The sequence below is a fragment of the Scheffersomyces coipomensis genome (genome assembly GCF_036884675.1).
Source record: "Scheffersomyces coipomensis strain NRRL Y-17651 chromosome Unknown DFJ63scaffold_4, whole genome shotgun sequence".
Taxonomy (NCBI): Eukaryota; Fungi; Ascomycota; class Pichiomycetes; order Serinales; family Debaryomycetaceae; genus Scheffersomyces; species Scheffersomyces coipomensis.
In genome coordinates this window covers 432,330-451,497 of record NW_027042895.1, presented here as the reverse complement: position 1 = coordinate 451,497, position 19,168 = coordinate 432,330, and the positions used below count along the sequence as shown (strand labels likewise).

At 33.6% G+C, this 19,168-nt stretch overlaps 10 protein-coding genes across 10 annotated transcripts; 4 read left to right on the top strand and 6 right to left on the bottom strand. All coding sequences in view use genetic code 12, as the record gives it.

Moving 5' to 3' along the window:
- Nucleotides 1–6: 6 nt before the first annotated feature.
- KRE5 (Kre5p) lies at nt 7–4,624 on the bottom strand (the record flags this gene model as incomplete). Its single annotated transcript, XM_064905427.1, has 2 exons — nt 3,751–4,624; nt 7–3,711 (listed from the first exon to the last, which is right to left on the bottom strand). Coding segments are annotated over exons 1-2 (4,491 nt in total), but the record flags the coding sequence as incomplete, so codon positions are not given.
- Nucleotides 4,625–4,677: 53 nt separating this feature from the next.
- On the bottom strand, nt 4,678–6,084 carry DFJ63DRAFT_313355 (metalloendopeptidase; the record flags this gene model as incomplete). Its single annotated transcript, XM_064906153.1, has 1 exon — nt 4,678–6,084. One exon carries the CDS (start codon nt 6,082–6,084, stop codon nt 4,678–4,680), a length of 1,407 nt encoding a protein of 468 aa, XP_064761562.1.
- A 236-nt stretch (nt 6,085–6,320) lies between these two features.
- DFJ63DRAFT_313354 (uncharacterized protein) lies at nt 6,321–7,994 on the top strand (the record flags this gene model as incomplete). The annotated part of the gene is made up of 1 exon (XM_064906152.1): nt 6,321–7,994. One exon carries the CDS (start codon nt 6,321–6,323, stop codon nt 7,992–7,994), a length of 1,674 nt encoding a protein of 557 aa, XP_064761561.1.
- Nucleotides 7,995–8,046: 52 nt separating this feature from the next.
- Nucleotides 8,047–9,893, bottom strand: THI6 (bifunctional hydroxyethylthiazole kinase/thiamine-phosphate diphosphorylase). Its single transcript, XM_064903501.1, has one exon. It carries the CDS (start codon nt 9,651–9,653, stop codon nt 8,100–8,102), a length of 1,554 nt encoding a protein of 517 aa, XP_064761560.1. The 5' UTR covers nt 9,654–9,893; the 3' UTR covers nt 8,047–8,099.
- A 240-nt stretch (nt 9,894–10,133) lies between these two features.
- Nucleotides 10,134–11,576, top strand: DFJ63DRAFT_313352 (alcohol O-acetyltransferase; the record flags this gene model as incomplete). Its single annotated transcript, XM_064906151.1, has 1 exon — nt 10,134–11,576. The coding sequence occupies one exon, from the start codon at nt 10,134–10,136 to the stop codon at nt 11,574–11,576; it is 1,443 nt and encodes a 480-aa protein (XP_064761559.1).
- Nucleotides 11,577–11,616: 40 nt separating this feature from the next.
- On the bottom strand, nt 11,617–12,162 carry DFJ63DRAFT_287755 (RNA-binding protein; the record flags this gene model as incomplete). The annotated part of the gene is made up of 1 exon (XM_064905089.1): nt 11,617–12,162. The coding sequence occupies one exon, from the start codon at nt 12,160–12,162 to the stop codon at nt 11,617–11,619; it is 546 nt and encodes a 181-aa protein (XP_064761558.1).
- Nucleotides 12,163–12,288: 126 nt separating this feature from the next.
- TFC4 (transcription factor TFIIIC subunit) lies at nt 12,289–15,339 on the bottom strand (the record flags this gene model as incomplete). The annotated part of the gene is made up of 1 exon (XM_064907467.1): nt 12,289–15,339. One exon carries the CDS (start codon nt 15,337–15,339, stop codon nt 12,289–12,291), a length of 3,051 nt encoding a protein of 1,016 aa, XP_064761557.1.
- Nucleotides 15,340–16,182: 843 nt separating this feature from the next.
- On the top strand, nt 16,183–17,316 carry DFJ63DRAFT_335539 (uncharacterized protein; the record flags this gene model as incomplete). The annotated part of the gene is made up of 1 exon (XM_064908225.1): nt 16,183–17,316. One exon carries the CDS (start codon nt 16,183–16,185, stop codon nt 17,314–17,316), a length of 1,134 nt encoding a protein of 377 aa, XP_064761556.1.
- Nucleotides 17,317–17,424: 108 nt separating this feature from the next.
- On the bottom strand, nt 17,425–17,982 carry DFJ63DRAFT_313349 (superoxide dismutase; the record flags this gene model as incomplete). The annotated part of the gene is made up of 1 exon (XM_064906150.1): nt 17,425–17,982. One exon carries the CDS (start codon nt 17,980–17,982, stop codon nt 17,425–17,427), a length of 558 nt encoding a protein of 185 aa, XP_064761555.1.
- Nucleotides 17,983–18,526: 544 nt separating this feature from the next.
- Nucleotides 18,527–19,105, top strand: NUO2 (Nuo2p; the record flags this gene model as incomplete). Its single annotated transcript, XM_064908224.1, has 1 exon — nt 18,527–19,105. The coding sequence occupies one exon, from the start codon at nt 18,527–18,529 to the stop codon at nt 19,103–19,105; it is 579 nt and encodes a 192-aa protein (XP_064761554.1).
- Between the last annotated feature and the right edge of the window lie 63 nt (nt 19,106–19,168).

The following is a 19,168-nucleotide window of genomic DNA, read 5'->3' as shown; positions in this document are numbered from 1 at the left end:
GTCATACTCGTCTTCATCATCCAAATGATGTTCATCTTCTTCATTTTCGTCTTGGATCTGTTCCTGTACCTGTTCCTCTTGTTGTTGTTGCTGTTGTTGTTCTATGTCTTGAGCTTGATCGATTAATAGGCCTATTTCTTCATCATATACTGACCATTCAGGTATCAACCTTCTAGCCACATCTAATTTATTTTCTTTTGTCAATGGATTGTTACACAAGTCAATCATTTTTGCATCTGCTAATAAACTATCTGAATTCCATGTCTCACACCATAACCATTCTTGAGGTAAACTAAAGATCTTAATTTGTCTTTGCATATTATTTGGGAGATCTTGATCCAAGTTAGATAATGAATTTGGATCAGATGATAACTTTTGATAATGTGATCTCAATCTATCACCAGCAGTGATTTGTCTGAATTTAACAAGATCAACCACATATAATGCACTGATATGATACTTAAGATCCTCCTTTAAGACATTCTGCCAATACCCTTGCTTCCAAAATCTAAACCCTTCCATCTCATCTCTTGATTCACCAATAGGAGTAAACCCATATGGTGCACCTTCCAAATCCACATTAACTAAATTGAAAAGATCTGTTCTAGCTATTTGATCAGCATCAACAAAAATTACTTTCTTTAAGTCTTGAGGAAATAACACATCCAAAAACAAAATCTTATAACCCCAAATCGTTCTTTGCTTTTCACGTTGCTTTCTAAGAAAATTGGGCCATCTGTAAGTGATTAACTCATATTCAAAATCATATGTTTCTGCTAATATAGGTAATAACACTTTGAAATGAGATGATACAAAATTTTCAATAATCCAAAACTTAACCAGCTTAGTGGTATTCTTTCTAACCGAAGCCATCATTATAGAAATCAATCTTTCATATAGATGGCCACTTGCTATTGAGAATACATTTATGTCAGCTTGACTTGGTTCTTTTGAATCTTTTTTTGTAAACCATGAATTCATAAGTCCAGCGGATTTGGTGTTTTCAGCAACATCTTCATCTTCAACATCATTCAAGAAAGAGACTTCTTTGAAATCATCCTTCTTCTTTAACCTTGGATAAACTTGCAATCCGCGAACTGTCAAAATAGCTAACTCATCAAAATCGTTTGGGATAGTATTAGCTGAAAATTTATTTTCGGTACTTGATAATAATGAATAATGCTTTTTACTCTTTCCAGTCTTAATTTGAAATTTCCAAACTCCAGGATTAGCCTGCAATTGAAAATAACCCAAATTGGACATGACACTGGTGTCTGTTGAGATAAACCCATTTGTTAATTCTATAGAAACACCAGCTGGAGGTTTCCCATTTGTTACATCTCTTGCAAAACCTTCTACCAATATATGTTTAAGTTGATAGGTACCATATATTGATTTGATCTCATAGTTGTTAAACATGACATTGTCTAAATCAACACCAATGGGACTTCCTTTTATAGTAGTTACCCAGCTCGATGGAGCATCTATATCCGTAGTAAAAACAGTAGAACCTGGCATATTCTTCACCTTGACTCCGTTAGATGAGCTGAATCTTCCATTAGCATCAAATTCAAGTTTGGTGGATGGGAAAGCACCTTTATAAAATCTATTAATCTTTGCACCATCAACAGATTCTACACGAGGCTGGAGTAAAATTCTGGTGTTAACAAATGGAAAATCCTTAAATGAGTTGATAATGCTAATAGCCTTCTGAGCAAATTCGTCAATCGGATTTATAATCAAAAATAAATCTATTTTCTTTTGCAGATTATAAGGAAATACTTCAATAGCATTTCCTAAGTCCAACTTGCTGAAGTCGAATCTATTCACATCAGAAACGTATAATTTGTCATCAACATGGAATGATTTGGTAACTAATACAGATAATACGTCGAACCAATCGTGAGTTTCTAATTTCTTCTCAAGGATGTTAAACTCGAGAATTTTCTTGTATCTGAATTTTTCTGGATATGCATTAACTATGTCATTAAAGATCTCTAGTCTTTGACTAAATTCGTATTCCAACATTAACTCTAAATCTTTGTTCGACAATGGGATATCCAAACGGAAATAACGACCATTAAGCAATAAATACTCATGATTCAGTGGTAAGTGCTTTGATTCCAAAAGAGTTATAGATTCTTGGTCTGGAGAAGACTTTGAATCTTTAACTTTCGAAAGCTTTTCTATAATCTTATTAATATCTCCTGTTGACAATGAAGATAACTTGAAGCTTTTGATAATAGAGTCTATTAACTTCACTCTAGTACCAGTGTTATAGATTCTAATATGTGTATCGTATTCACTTTTCTTGAAAACTTCAAATATGTTGATAAGCTGTTTAATGGTTGAAAGTTTGTTAAAATCTCCAATCAACCAAAAGGAACCTGTTATATCTCTGCTCCTATCTTGTTTTCTGAATCTAATAGATTTGGAAATTAAGTCCTCATCAATGGACTTATATATTATATCACCTGGCTCCGTGGGTATGATTCTTAAATTTCTTTCTGATTTAGCATTTTGATATAACAAGCTCTTCAAAGATTTTCCCTTGGTTCTATCATCCTCAATGTATCTCTTCAACAATGCGATATCCTGAGATAATTGCTGACCCATAGCTATTTGCCAATTTGGAGAGGTCAATTCATAGATAACACCATTAAATATTACTGATGCAGTATCAATGGAGTATTTCCTTAAAGTGGATTGGAACTTTTCAAGATCAAAATTGAAATCATCAGGCACTGGGACAGATCGTAACAAAGTCTCGACATCATCCAGAGCAGGTGCTTCAAAATACTTGTACAATAATGCCAACGCTTCTTGAACACTTGTACTCTTCACTAAAAAGTAGAATCTTTCAGCAAGTTCTAAATCTTTTGGATCTTCACCAATAACCGGTAAAATACCAACTTGCTGCGGAATACCATTATCTAAAATAATCTTTGATAAAGTAAACATAACCCTTAATTGCTCTTTGTTGGCTAAGTTAACGGCAAATATTAAGTCATGAACATTTTCTCTTAGTGGAGGAATTTGATTCGATCTTAACATGAATGAGTTTGGGCCAAGATACACATCCTTTCTATCTGTTGAATATTGCTGATAACCATCATCTTTTTCAATGTCGTTCAAAAACACAACTACTCCATTTGACTTATCATAGACATCTTCATATAATTTGAATCTATTTTCATTATTTCCCATTACAGAATTTCCCGAACGGAATTGAGTTTGTTTGACAGATGTAATCAAAGCAAATTTCGTAAGAAGAAGCTTTGCTTGCTCAACACTAAATCCAAGACTTTGTAAATGATTAATCAATTTGAGCTCTTTTTTGATCTTTTCGTACAATTTAAAAATGTCCAAGTCTAACTTATTAATAGGTGAACCATTTACGTACAAATCATAAGAGCTAGTTGATAATCCAACATCTTCGTTATGATGCATTTGCTCTCTAGCCTTTTTGTAAATCTCAGTTTTAGGTAATTTGGATACATAGTGTGCATATCTGGGGAATTCTTCAAGTAATTGTGTTAAAAAGTCGTATTGTGAGATATTGTTATATTGATTGTTGAGGATAAAATATGTTAATTGGACACCCAAATCTTCTAACTCTTCGTTGTTTACTGGCTTAAGCTCTTGTGAAGTTTGAATTTTCAAAAAATCGGAAGTGATATCTAAATTAGATGATTTTGATCGAGATTCTTCCTTTGTCTTTCCTGTTACATCCCTATCATCGATGGTAACATAATCTGTTCTTTTTACTGTCAAATCGACTCCATATCCATTTAGTTCTTCAAGCTTACCAGTATGACTTGGTACATACCTCCACACAAATCGTATTTTTCCAGACTTAGCACTTTCATACAAGTTCTCAAAAAATTCTCTAAATTGATTTGACTCATGATCACCATAGAATACCAACAATGGAGCCTTGTTATTCTCTCCTATTACCCTGTCAAAAGGTAAAATGTCTGCATCTGACGATTTATCAGTCTTCAAAGCATAAAGATCATCCTTTGAACAATATAGTTGTTTATTGTACACCACCCATGCGTCATGTTTCTTTTTCTTGTCAGTTAAAATTTGATTTCCAAAAGAATCGGTGGTACATTCTTCGATCAATCTCTTTGAATAAATTGGTTCCACTTCATTTTTATAGTGTTTATAATGAGTTTGAATTCGAGGGGAGTACATTTTATATATCAAATCAAAATCTATAAATCCTTTTGATTCTTCTTCAATATTCACTTTGGTGATAATATCAGTATACTTCGACTGTTCTGAATTCGATTCGATGGGGCTATCTTCAGAATCTTCATTATTTATATCAAATATATGTAATACGGCTTGCAAATATAATGAATGGTTATGTGATGAAATACTTTCAAGTAAATTCAACTTGAAGTCTGTGGTGGACCATGTTGCAACTAGATTGATGTCTATGTCATTGGAAGGGTCATGAATGAAGTCAGCTCCTCTCGCCAACAATAAACAATAACTGAAGATTAATGACACATATGAGACTATCATAATCAATTGTTGATATAAAAGTTGGTGATTAACTGGTGTCAATTGCTATTAATAGAGAATTGAAGTAATTTCAATAATGCAAATAATTTTCAGCGCGACGCAAAAAAAAGCACATACATTAAAAAGATATACTAAAGAGAATTATAATAAATCATCAAAGCTTATAGGTTTAACTGTTTTTTTAAAAACCTTGGTTTCTATTTTACTTTCTTTGGGTTGCTTACTTTGTTTCTTCTTTGAAGTGCTACTTTTCTTATTGCCTTGTTTCTTTTTTGAAGGTTTTGGCTGTCTTGGTTCTAGTTTATCACCTTTTCTAAAAATTTGATCAAAATTTAAATCAGCTACTAATTTACGCCTGGGATAGAAATCTTCACCTCCAAAAAATGTTCTTCCTGGGGATATTGATACTGTATACTGAATCTCTTCGTCATCACTTTCATTATCTTTCGATTCCTTTTTCTCATCATCAAAAGATGGCAATAAGTTTGAAAACTCCACCTTTTTATTTTCCTTTGGAGAAGAATCAGAATCTCCATCTAAAATTATAGGAAGCCGTAGAATCGACTTTGGCTCTGCCATCAATGCCTTATATTGTATAGGGGATTCAATGTTTGCTTTATGCTTTTCCTCTTGCTCTTCGTCGCAAGCATCAATGATAACCACTTCAGAGTCTTCCATTGCTGGCTCGCCATACTCCTCACTTGTGAGGTCGATGACTTGCTTATATTCTTTAGAACATTGATGATCACCATTTTGTTGCTCCTGATTGGCTTTTTCCTTTTCTTGCGGTTTATCATACTCATCGTCATTTATTTCAATTATATCCATTTCATCTCCTGTAGGCTCCACCTCTTTGATATCAACATCAGAGGGGCACCATTTAGAGTCTTTAAATCTTCTTTCTGCAGCTTCTAACATGAGACGTCTCACTGCTAATGGATCTGAAGATGATGCTTTACTAATCCTTGAAGTTGTATTACCACCCAATTTTCTGGACTCAGATTTATATTTAGCTTTACTTAATTCTTTTATCCTTTTATCCCTGATAGACGTATAGCCACCAATAGGATCAAACTTTGACCCAAGAACTTCCTCTTCACACCTATAAGATCCGATAACACCTCCATGTTGAAGAGTTTCAAATCTTTGTTTCAATCCATCTAAGAATTTATAGAATTTTTCATCATGCTTTCCATGAAGATTATGCGTTAATTCATGTAAAAAGGTTTCAATCAAATCACCTAATGGATAGAACAGTCTATCATTTGAATGATATCGAAGCCGTATTAAAATCTTTTGACCACGGTTGACATTCAACCCAAGAAGGTTTGCATTCTTAGGATACATTTCACATAACGTCCCTACTTTGAAGTTGTTCTCGTGTATTATAGGAGCCACTAATTTGGTTATTTGATGAAGTAAATCTCTTGCATAATCCTTATCAGGGAACTTGTTTAATGACCCTATTTTTTCAATATTTGATACAGGTGACGGCCTGGGTGGTTCGGCAACTTTCTTTTTGTTTGATTTATTTGCTGGTTTAACCATCTTGTATAACTAGTTATATCATCAACTTAACCTAGTCTAGAGCTAAACAACTCATATACAATTACTTCTCTAAATAAACATCAGAAACAATCATTCCTTTTTCTGCTCTGATTATATGCGTGTTGCAGAACACAAAACAATAACAAAATTCTAAGCTTATATGTAGGAAATGCTGGTCACATGACTTTTGCAGTAAAATAAATATTCCAGAAATCAAAGGAACAAACCCTCAAAAAATGGCAACAGACTTATTTTTTTGCAGCGGTTCAATTAAAATGCGTTTACAACACTTACTATATCTGATTCAATTGTCCAATTATCCAACAGTCTCTAACGAATCAATCTCAATGAAGTTGGTTTCAATGTTGATGTGCATTTGTGCATGTTTTGTTGGTTTTGGTTTCGAATTTAGTTTCGGATTGGATACAAATGGTATCCATTCTTTAGATAACGATGTTAGAGGTTGCCGTTTAGAGAAACAGGTCAAAAAGGAGGATTTGATTTCACTTACCGATCAATTCAAAAAGTATGTCCCTTTGGATGAGAGATCATTTGAAAGTAATGGGCTAATTTATTCTGGTATGTTTATTGATCATTTTCTTTCAAAATTAAGTGCCTACTATGATATATACACTTTAAGGTACGATGCAGTCGTGCCTTTGATGCCCTTACCGAATGAGTCTCACCTAAGAGTCAAAGGACAAAACTTTGAATTAAAATCATACCCCTTGGCTTCATCGTTCTACAAATATACAAATAATTTAAGGTTTCTAGAGAGGCAAGGATGTGATCCAGACGATTACACCATGTATGCAAATGATACAGTCTTGATAGTTCAAGATGGAGGTTGTAGCATTTACAAGAAAAGTGCTTTGGCTTGTTATAATGGGGCAGCAGCATTGATTGTTAGTAGCTCGCTGTTTTCTATTACTGAAAATATTCTGAAAAGATACCAATATATCATGGATTCTACTTTCAAAATTTATGGAAATGACTCTAATATGATCCGATGTTTAGTAAGACCATTTCCAGCTGCTCTAATGAAGACGGTCGATCTTAATGAATTGAAGCTATTATTCTCTTACGGGAAAGATAATGTTTACATAGGATTTGAGCAGGGATATCACAATTATGCAGGTACAGCATCAAATATTCTAGCAATAAGTAAAGATGGTAACCCTTCCAATATTGTTATGGCAGGCGCAAATTTCGATTCATTTCCAGACTCACCTGGAATGAATGATAATGGTTCTGGAATCATCTCGCTTCTTAATATTGCGAAGTATTTAACTAAATCTAAGTTAAAGAACAAGGTTGCATTTGCATTCTGGGGTTCGAAGGAAACAACCCCACAAGGTCACCTTAATCCAATTCTGGATTATTTCCGAGATCACCTAAAATTATATCTTAATTATGATACCTTAGGATCATCTAATTATTTTCCTCATATATTTTTTCCATCGAAGTCTGAACTATATGAAAATTTCACGAAGAAGCAATTTGAACGGGAGAACCACATAGCTGCTACTCATTTAGAATTTTTCCAAAAGAATAACATTTCATGGAAGCCTTTCTATGACATGGAGCTTGATGAAGATTACTTCAGAAAAGTGTATGGTGTTCCCGTCGGGGGACTCTTTTCAGGGTCAAAGGCTAATAAAACAAAGGAGGAGATACTTTTGACAAATGGTACTGAAGGTCCCTATGATGCCTGCAATCATTTATCGTGCGATACAGAGATAAATTTTGAAGCACTTTTCATCAATACCCGGGCTGCTGCTTTCGCTGTTGGAAACTATGCTGCTAATTTAACTGGTTTTGAAGATAAAGAACTTCTTCTTTATGGTTATGATTATCATTATGACTTCGATAATTTTGATCTTCTTCTAGAATATTATAACCAGCTTTAAAAAAATGTTTTACAGTATAATTAATCAGTAAAACGTTTACTCGTTTAAATGTTGAGATACGAATTGCTTTTATAAATTTAGTTATTAGTATTTCTTAACTTTGAACTATTGAGCAACTGACATGGAATATAATTGATCTATAAAATTTGTCATAAATGTACCTGGACTTGAAGAAACTTTACCAGCATTATTACCAGCTAAATTGTAAAGTTCAACTGCCCCCACAACCGCATCAAAAACATTAAAAGTCGATTTAAAGTTTCCATCAGCTGCTGAAGCTAGAAATGCACCAATAGTACTACCAAGTGAACAACCGGTTCCAGTTATATAGCTCATCAACTGGTGGCCACCTTTGATCTTCTCAAACGTATAACCATCAATAACATAATTGTTGACGCCAGTAATAACAACAACCGTTTTGAAATCAATTGAAACTTCTCTACCTATTTCAATAATTTGATCTTCTGACAAATCAGCAATCGAATCAACACCTTGCATTAATGAAGCTTGATTTCCCGTAGATTCCTCATATGTACTGGTTAATTTCCAAATCGAAGAAATTTCACCAACATTGCCTTTTATAACAGACACTTGACCAGTGTTCAAAAGAATTCTTGAACATTCCAACCTAGCTTTCGAAGCACCACACGCAACAGGATCAAATAAAATATGCTTACCATGTTTGTTATAGACCTTTATAGCATGTTTAAATACCTCCATCAAGTTGGAGGAAGGAGTACCTAAATTGAGCACCAATGACAAGTTTGGAATTGTTGACGCAAACTCTTCATATTCCTCAGGTAACTCAGACATTATTGGCGAGGCTCCTATTGCTAATGTTACGTTGGCACTGAAGTTCTTTACCACATTATTTGTTATATGATGAACCAAAGGTTTATTTTGACGAAGAGATTTCAATTTATCCTCAAGTTGACATTTTGATCTGGTTTCTGTGATATTTTTGGTCCATTCAGGTCTACTTAGAATAATTTCCACCAATTCCCGAGTAGCCTTGCCAGCATCTTCATTGGCCATAATGCAAGATACCACTGCCAAACCATCAAGACCATAGCCAGGAATACTGCACTGATATAAAACCTTATTGGCATTAGAATGGTTTATACCTCCTATTGCCACACTATAAATCTTCTTCCCTGTATCTTTCTGATACTTGAACAAAACTTGCAACATTTTTCTTATTCCAATTGGACCAGTTCCTTCAGGGTCCTTGACATCTTTTTTGGTGTTTGTTTTGTATACCGTTCCCAAACCGACGTAATCAGCTATTCCTTCTTCAGCGACAGTCTTTGCTTCTTCGACATTAGAACATGTTACTCCTAAAATTTTATTCGGCCCTAGTAACTTCCTTGCTAAAATAGCAGGCATATCATCCTGACCAACGTGAACTCCCTCAGCATCAATGGCCAAAGCTATATCAATCCTATCATTAATTATCAAAGGTATCCCCTTCTGTTTGGTTAATTCATGTACTTGTTTGGCTCTTTCAATAAAATCAAGAGTCAGAAGCTTTTTTTCACGTAATTGGATAAGAGTTGCTCCATTGTTTATCGAATCTTCAACTTGCTTTAAGAAAGTCGAAGACTCCGGAACCATAGTCGAGTCAGTGACTAGATATACTGAATAATCCACCTCGATCATCGTGTTCTCCTTCGTCTGTGAATGTTATAAGAAGTATATCAATCTAAAATTGAATAATTTTTCATATCAAAACCATTGAATCATTCTGTCCTCGAAGTTGTAAAAATATCACTCATGTGGTAGCATTGTAAGCGCATATTAAATTTGGTGTATGCGATTATAAGGCATCATAAGAAAAAAGGTCTTATAAAAAGGTTATTTCCCTTTCAAACCTAATCTTTTTGGATCAAATGCTTTCAAATCTGTTGACCTTTGAATCATGTCTAAATAATCTTACCAATGCAGAAAAGTAAGCGTAGCTTTAGCTTGTGTGTATTACTTGAGCTCTAGCATGACTCATGAGTCGCCTATATTTCCTAAAGTGGTAGCTCGAAAAAATTGATTTATGGTAAGACCGTTAGGGCGAGTTATCTCGATCTATAAATAAAGTTATTGATATTGTAGTTAAGACAAACAGGATATTCTAGACAACGTGCAGTGATGGTAGAATCCAGACATTCAAGGGAGTTGGAGTTCAACGAACGTTACTACGTTTGTCGTGGTAGTGAAGGGTTTTATGCTAACTTCAGTATCATAGCAAAGTACAACAAGTCGATTTCTAAACAATTACTTTCCAACGCATTAAAAGGATTCATAAGAAAGAATACTTGGTTAGCATTGAATTTCATCAAGACTGATAATAATGTGATTGATCGTCAAGTTGCCTACAAAAATTGGAATAGGACATTTATGAATAGAATAAAGTTTGATGATGCTGTCAGCTATCGCAACATTGATCATTTTGACGATTCAATTATTGAATACATGAATGATATAGTTGTCTCCAATTACCAACCACATATCCCCTTATGGCAACTTGTTGTTTTTGAAACAGCAAACGGCGACCAATATATCGGAGCTGCGTTTGACCATTCCCTGTTTGATGGTTTGTCGGGAGTTGAATTTCACAAAGATTTGATTAAAGAGTTGGATAATGCTCAAGAAGATGAATTCCAGGATGTTATTTTCGATTATAAAAGGGATTACGAGTATTTGCCAGCTACTATTCAACCTCCAGTTGAAACGCTTACAGATTTATTCATACCATCAGTCTGGGATTACATTAAATTTTATGTTAGCAAATACGCTAGTACTTTGAGTAAGTTTATTTCGTATCTATATCAGTCGGTTACTATATCTAAGCCTTTGAAACCAAACTTCGGTATTAATCCACTTTATTCTTGGAAACCACTTGAAAAGGATCTCAAATCCAAATTTAAATATTTTACTTTTTCACCTGAACAAATTAATAAAATTCTGAAATATACCAAGGCGAAAGGAATAACAGTTACTCCATATTTACACACCATTGCATTAAAGTGCTTGCAAGATACTGTATTCAAGCATATTGATCCTACCACCCAATTTTCGACTTTGACTGGAATTGCAGTTAATGGTAGACGCTATTATTCCGAAGATATCAAAAACTTTAAGTATGGTTCAATGGTATGTGGTGATCCGATTTATATGGCTCCCATTGTTGGGGATGACTTATTACCTTATATGAAATATTCGTTTGAAACTATGCAAGAGCATCTTTCCACCAAGGAATCATTCAAGCCAATTGGATTTTATAATATTATCGACTGTTTCAATTTCTTCAACGATAGAATTGGACAAAAAGTCAAGCAGACTCTTGGAGTTTCAAATCTCGGTAGAGTTACCACTGACGCAAACTGCTCATTCGATATCGAAGAGGTTTATTTTGGACTGAATACAGCATTGACCTATCACTTTCTTATAAATGCGGTAACGACTGCTAAGGGATTGATCGTTGTGTTTCCATATGCTCCCGAATATGACGAGATTTATCAAGATGAAAAGAAAGTAATCGATATTTTTGCTGATAAATTTTATAGAACCATTTTAGATTACGCCAGTTAAACCTTTACATTAATATATCATAAACGAACTTACACCCTGATTAACCATCAATTTCAATACGGTCGTCGTCAGAAATTTTAAGACTAGTACTCTCCTCTAATGATAGCAAAAATTGAGATGATTGTTTACCCTTGGTACGTAAAGCGCTATTATTTATGAGTCTAATTAGTTCCTTTGATCTTCGAATAGAATATTCTTCACATTTATGTATGGTACCACTGATATGAGTACATCGTATTATGACAGGATTACTTTCAAATCTATTGATTAAAGTGATAGCTCCCACCACTATTTGAAAGGATTCTCGATCACATCGTATTATACCCGTTGATGTCTTATTGCTCCAATACTTCATATTTATCAGTAAACCAGCTGCCCCAACTCCATGTTCACCGTAATGCTCTTGTATTGATTTTCTAATGGTTGAGATTATGAGTCTAGCATTTATCGATGAAGGCGATGCTTGATGTAAGGTTAAAAGAGCATCCTCTTGGGTCTCTGAGAATTTCACAAATTCTTCATGATTAGGGTTTGAAGGTGGATATAACACTTCAAAAAGGATATATCTATGCTTTATTCTGACCATTATATTGTTTGAGTGGTATTATAGTATTCACACATCTTAAGCAGCAACAGGATTTTTTTTTTTTGATTTTTTTCTGGTCTACAAAAATTTTACAGTGAGAATTCGTACATTTACTTTCTTTCTGTCTTATACAGTTAAATACTTTTCAGTTAAATCACGGACTAATAGTGAATTACCATTGATGTTATAAATTAATGTCAAATTATAGGCAGCATCAACCAGTAAATCGTAAGTATCCTCTAAGGTGTCATGATATTTAAACACTTTATTATAATGATTTATCGCCAATGAAAACAACCCTAACATATGAAACAATCTGCCTAAGTTATACTCAATTTCTTGTATTTCATAGTCAGTTGAGTCCTTTTCACGCAAGTCTCTGTATTCTAAGATGAAACTAATTCCCTGTAGTAATTGAATATGTCTATTGTTGGTTAATCTTTGCATGGATCGATGAACATGAGCCAAACCCAACACAAGACATATCATAGGATCTTTATTATATTCTTTATAGGCACGATTGAGATAGACAACTGATGATACATAACTTCTACTACCACCCAATAAATTAGCGTAAACATATAACAAATCAGGATGCTCGCGTGCAAGTTTAAAATTCTTAACATCAGCCGTTATAGTTGCCATTCCTGTTAGTCTTTTATTTTGAATAATGGAATCATAAGCCTTCAATTGACGTAAAAAGAATTTTTGATGATTATAATTGGTGAATGTGTCCCAACATCTGATTCCTGATGCATAACAACAGATGAAAAACTTATAAATGAATGGGGAAAATTGGTTGGCGATCAAAAAGAATCTAACGAATGTAGTTATAGTAGTACTTGCTTCATCTTTTTCAATTCCTATTATTAACTTCAATATCCGTAAAAGAGCTTCTTTCTGTTTGTCTTGGACAAAAACACTAACAGACATAGCAACTTCGATAATTTCATTACCATAATCAACATTGTTATCAAATTTAGATAGAAATATAGCGTATTGAATGAATATTATAAACCATTCATTATAATTAAGACCACGATATTCTGTTTTTGAAGTTAAAAATTGACGTGAATAATTTTCGTCATTGACAATCCCTTCATATAAATTATACATTCTGGCTAATTTTTCATCAATTCCCATTTGCTTTTTCCTTCTGTATAAAACAATCCCTTTGAAGGTTCTGTTTTTATCTCGAGGGAAGAAACTTCGAACTCTCATAAACATTTCTACCAATTGTGATGCTAATTGCATCCATGCGGTAACAGCAACTTTATCACCTTGATTAATTGATTCTTCTAATCTTATCATTCTTCTATATTTCTCAAGAACGGTACGTTTGGCGTTGTTTTCTATTTCTAACTTCTCTTGGTCTGACAATTTGGTTGACTTACTTCGAATTAATTTTTGATTCTTAATCAATGAAAGATTGTTATTTTCGTCATCTTTATTTGGTATTTCAATATCATCTACTTCTAGAGTAGTTGCACCCGTTGGATGCTTCTTGTAAACTTCAACAATTAAGCGACCAGCTCTCTCGTCGCCTAAGTGGAATAATGCCTCAGCCAATGCCAATTTATAATCCAAATTATCAGGCTCGTGGTGTAATAAAGTTTCATAAGCATCTTTTGCCTGGCTATAATCTCCAACTTCTATGAAGCATTTTCCTAACAAGTTAATTAATTCAGTAGATGTATTAAATTCGTCGCTTAGGGATGCTCTTGTCAAAAATGTTAATGCTTCTTCGTGGTAACCACTTTCTTCAAGAACTTTTCCGGCTTCAAAGAATAAATCAGCTATATCTTCTTCATCTTCTAATAAATAATCAAAATGGTTCATGGCTATTGATTTTTGATTCAATCCTAATCGAAGATTACCGATCTTATATCTTATATCAATTGGTAAATGGTAAAACTTCTTGCGAGTTTCTTCTGAGGATTCATCAGTAACTAATTTATCTAAGACTTCGAATCTCTTCTTCTCGTCAAACTCAGCATCATCGTCATTATCATCCCACCAAGTTTCATTTTCACGGTTCTGCAACCATCTTGATGCTAGTTTTATAACTTTAATCCCGACTCTCCAAGAATGCTGTTGGATATATAATTCTAATAAGATGTTTAATTCTGCCCATCCAAACTTGGGATATTTTTGTTTGGAATTAAGATTTAGATTAGGATTAATATTATTGTCTAGAATCCTCATGTATAAGTTAATGGCATCGTTCAATCTTTTTTGTTCAACATATACACTAGCCAAGTGCTTTATAATATTTGAATCAGTAGGAAATTGTAATCTTACTCTTTGAAATCCCTCTAAAGCTCTACCATATTGTTTTTTTTCCTTATAGAGGATAGCTCTTTCCAATACAAATCGATAGCTTTTATTGGTATCTGATTGAATTGCCCTACTATAACAATGAATAGCTTGATCAATATGGCCCAATTGACTTGATAACTCTCCAACATTACCCCAAAACTGACTATCCCAGGGATGAATATTAGCAGCCAATAACCAACAATTACAACACTCATTTAATTTTCCTTGTTGTTTATAAATTTCTCCTAACGTCTTATAAGCATTGAAATTCTTAGGATCCTTTTTAATAACTTCGAGATAAAGGTTTTGAGCTACTTGTAAATCGTTTCTTACAAACGCTTCATTAGCTAATGATAAATTGATTCTAACTTCTGGATCTAATTCACGATTTGTTGATCTTAACATTTTTCGCTTCCAATAGGATTTAGATTTGGTTGTTGTTGAGGATGAAGCAGAAGCAGTTGACCTATTACCTTTCTTTTTGTTTCTAACTTTGAAATTTCCTGCCATTCTTAATGCATCTTTTAAGTCATAATTCTCATCATAATCATCTTCCATCAACTCACCGTTCGAATCATAATCATCTTCGGTAGAAGATAAAAACAAATGTCCCTCATCATCATCATCTTCATCATAGTTATCGAGTGCATTTCGATTGATGATGTTACCTAAGCCATCATCATCGTTATCATCATCTTCATCATCATCTGAATGGAGATCATTAAATTGATTGATTAATTTATCTAAACCATCATCGATATCGTCAATTGAGTCACTAATAGGTTTGGTACGTTTTATCTTGTTAGCTTTATTCACTGCAGAATCACCTTCTGAAGTTTCAAATACATTAGATGACATATTCGATCATACTCTTGCCAAAAGTTGGATGCTATAAATTGGTTGTAAATATTGATACTGTAAATAAAAACAATAACAAGACATAACCTAGTTTAGAGGTATGGATGTTTTACAAAGTGTAAAATGATTTAATTTACATGTTATTTCGAATTTACAGATTTAGTCCAAAAAAAGAAGAGTAGCAGTAATTTTACAGGTTGTCTTCCTGGTCAGATCATTTCCATATTGAGTCTTATTAGAGTGAACAATTAGCTTAACACTATAACAGCATACAAAATATGAATAGACTTGATCATAGAAAATTTATAGATACATCAAATTTAACCTTCTATCTCTAACAAATTGACTAGCCTTTCCAATGCTCCATAACTGTTTTCAATTTGTAGCAAAATCAAGAAAAGTGATGCAAACATTTTTTTTGGTGGTCGTTCCCCACTTTCGTATAACTTTTTAGCTTCGAAGTGTAGTGACAAATTTTTTTCTAGTGGCCAGGACCTCACTAGACACTTTATTCTTTCTTCTTTCAGCAATAGTTTTCCACTTTTCATTTCAAGCCCTACTTTGAAGTGTGATAATTAGTTTCAAATTGTTATTTGTTATTGATAATTTACACCTCACAAGCAAGATATCTAATTGTGTCATCCAGTTTCATAAATTAGTGTTTATTGTATATTGGTGATCGTCGTGGTTTGTTTACTTACACCGATTTATTTTTCTTCCGCTATTTTGTCTGGTCACTCCACCAATTCAATCACTCCCCCTCCTCCAGTTTCAAAACCTATAAATAATATAACCGTCATCGTTTAACTATACAAACCATTATTATTTAATCAATCAAAAATCATGAGTAACTTGAGAAAATCAACCGCTTCGAATACTAATCTTAAGAAGCTAAACAGTCAAACACCTTCGGCTACAACCTCAGGTTCTTCCACTCCAATATCAACCATGGATAGAACTGATTCTATCTTAAACCTTACAAAGCCATCCCTTTATGGTATCTACAATGACAACTCCTTGTTAAACTTGAATAAGGAGTTGAATTCATCATCCATTGAAATCACAAACTCCCATAATCATCATCATGATCCAAATCACATTCATACTATTCAGCATCAACTTCATCAACTTGAACAAGCTTCTAACTTCAATGGTGGAAGTATAGACTTAGCCAATAGTCAATCAATTTCTATGGATTCCGTTATAAGTTCCAGTATCGATGGGTCTAACGACGATATTGATTCCTCTTCCCCATCACATAAAAATCTGCATACCTTAGCCAATACTCCATTATTATTTAAGATTCTTTTATTATCATCCTCAGCATTTATTTATAATGAAATTACAAAACAAATCAATTATAATCATTTTGGTGAAAATGAACTTGCAACATTCCCTATGACAATTACAAATGTTTTCTTTTTCAGTTTATTGGAAAAATTCAAATTTAGTAATTACATTCCTATTAATGATAAATTCATCATGATAATTGATCAAGTTGTAGCCTTAAGTATTCAAGGTTTATTAATGGGTACAATTCATCCTATCATGGATCAGCTTTTACCATCAAAATTCTCAAGGCGTATATTATCGTCAAATCCAGACCCTAACCACTCCACTAATTATTCTAATTTATTTAATGATTTATTAAGAGCTTCTATCACATTCTTAGGAATAAGTTACGCTATCAGAAATATCGAATGGAATTCCTTCTTACAAGTCTCTATCATTTTTTCATTTTTAAACCCAGGTTTATGGATCTTGTTGGATGGAACCTTTTCAGGATTTTTAAGTTCATTGATTATAAGTGGATTAGCCTGTTTGATGGTTTATCTTGAAAATTATACCTTTATAAATCAATATAACTTCTTTAATCATGAAGATTTAATCGCACTTTGGTTATGGATTGGAAGTTTCTTCTTTTGTGGATTAATAATCTTTGGAAAGATCGGAAGAGGATTATTTGGAAGAGCCTAATTTATTAAATTTATATATATAGAATACATAAATTTATATAATAGAGTTGTATATATCCAACAATACTCAAAAGCTATAAAAAAAATAAACACTTGATCTCAAACTCTTTCAGTGATCATCACAACCAACCGTAATATTTGCACACGCAATTCTGGTCAAGTTATCCAAATGTATAACAACGCTTAGACCGCCAATAAATGCAGGATCACTGGGATTCAATGAGATGAATGGATCAAAATAATAAGTTTCGAAAGCATATACACCTACTGGGATATCCCCATGTCTTCCAGCTAAATCACCAACTTGCAAACCTGCAGGATCTCCAGGAGAGGTGGCAGATCCATGGTAAGGATCCAAATGGCCACCAGTACCGGTACAGTTGCCATCTGTAGGAACTGGATATTGATGGACATGGTAAGGGAAAGGGCCACCACTTGTAGGTAAACCATCGACATCAAGATGAACCTGAACAAATCCTCGGGGTGAGGTTTGAAATGAAATAAACCCACGAACATGATAATCACCATTAATAGCATGCGGCTTGAAACGGGCGATATATTTGGCATTGGGGGGTGAGTCATTCACCATTGGGGCATTATCACCACCAACTAGTAATAGAACAAATGTGTATGAAATCAAATATACGAGTTTTATTGAAAAGAACATTTTAAGATGGTATTGATATAACTACACTGGAAAAAGCTAACTAGGAAGAGATTATTTGTTTAATTTATAGACCTTAGGTTGTGAAGCTATGGCCAAAATTATGAATGTCTTTGTGGCTACTGGTTTCTTTCGTGGCAATTATGTTCTATTGAAATCGGACAGCATTAGTTTCATATGTATCCCAAAGTGCCTAAACTCAGCAGCATTAATTCCAAGATAGGAAACAAACTTACTAAATTCAACAACTTGAAGAGGAGAAGTCTTTTATTTTTAAATTGGAAAATTATTTTTATCAACAATGATGATACTGATGAAAGGATAGGGCCCAAAACAAAGGACTAGGAATGAATGATCATATTTGGATGCAAATTGAAGTATTAAAATGGTGGTTCCTGTATATAAACAATGTATTATTATACACATTCACACGACTCTCAGTCCATCCAATTAACCAACAGAAAATTTGTGATTACTTTTTTGGTCTATTTTCAGAAAATGATAATATATACACTTAAAATTGTACCAACTATAACATAAAATCAACATGTCAGGTGGTCCAGTTCCAGTATGGAAGAAGTATACCACTCAGTCAACCGGTATCTGGGAAAGACTAAGACAAATCTTAGCCTTGGTTCCAAATAGATCTAGTGGTAATCCGATCGTCAATCGTTTCAGAGTGCAACCTCCTGGTGATAGAATTGAAGATGCCAAAAAGTATATTGATCCTATAACTTATCCAGCAGGTGATATTCAAAACAATCCTTATCATAAAAGAGATTATAGAAGAAATTATCCTCAAGTACATACTTTTAATCAATCTAAAATCAGTGGTTTATTGCAATTAGGTTCAGCTCAAAATCCAAGAATTTCAATTGGTGATAAAGGTACCAAAGAATTATCTGTTTATATTGATTCAACTCAACCAGTTAGTTTAGCAACTACTTTACAATCTGTTCCAGCTAATGTCATAAAAGGTGAATTATTAGGTTCTTCAGGTGAACCAATTGTAGCACCTTCTTTAAACAAATTTCAATGGAAAATTTTAGAAGAGCCTGAGCATGGTATGTTTACTGATCAATACCCATGTCGTATCTTCACAGAAAAGAAAGTTGCATCCAGTTGAAGGGTGTTGATAAACTAGTTTTCATTACAAAAAGTCCAGCATTCCTAATCTTCCAATTCATTT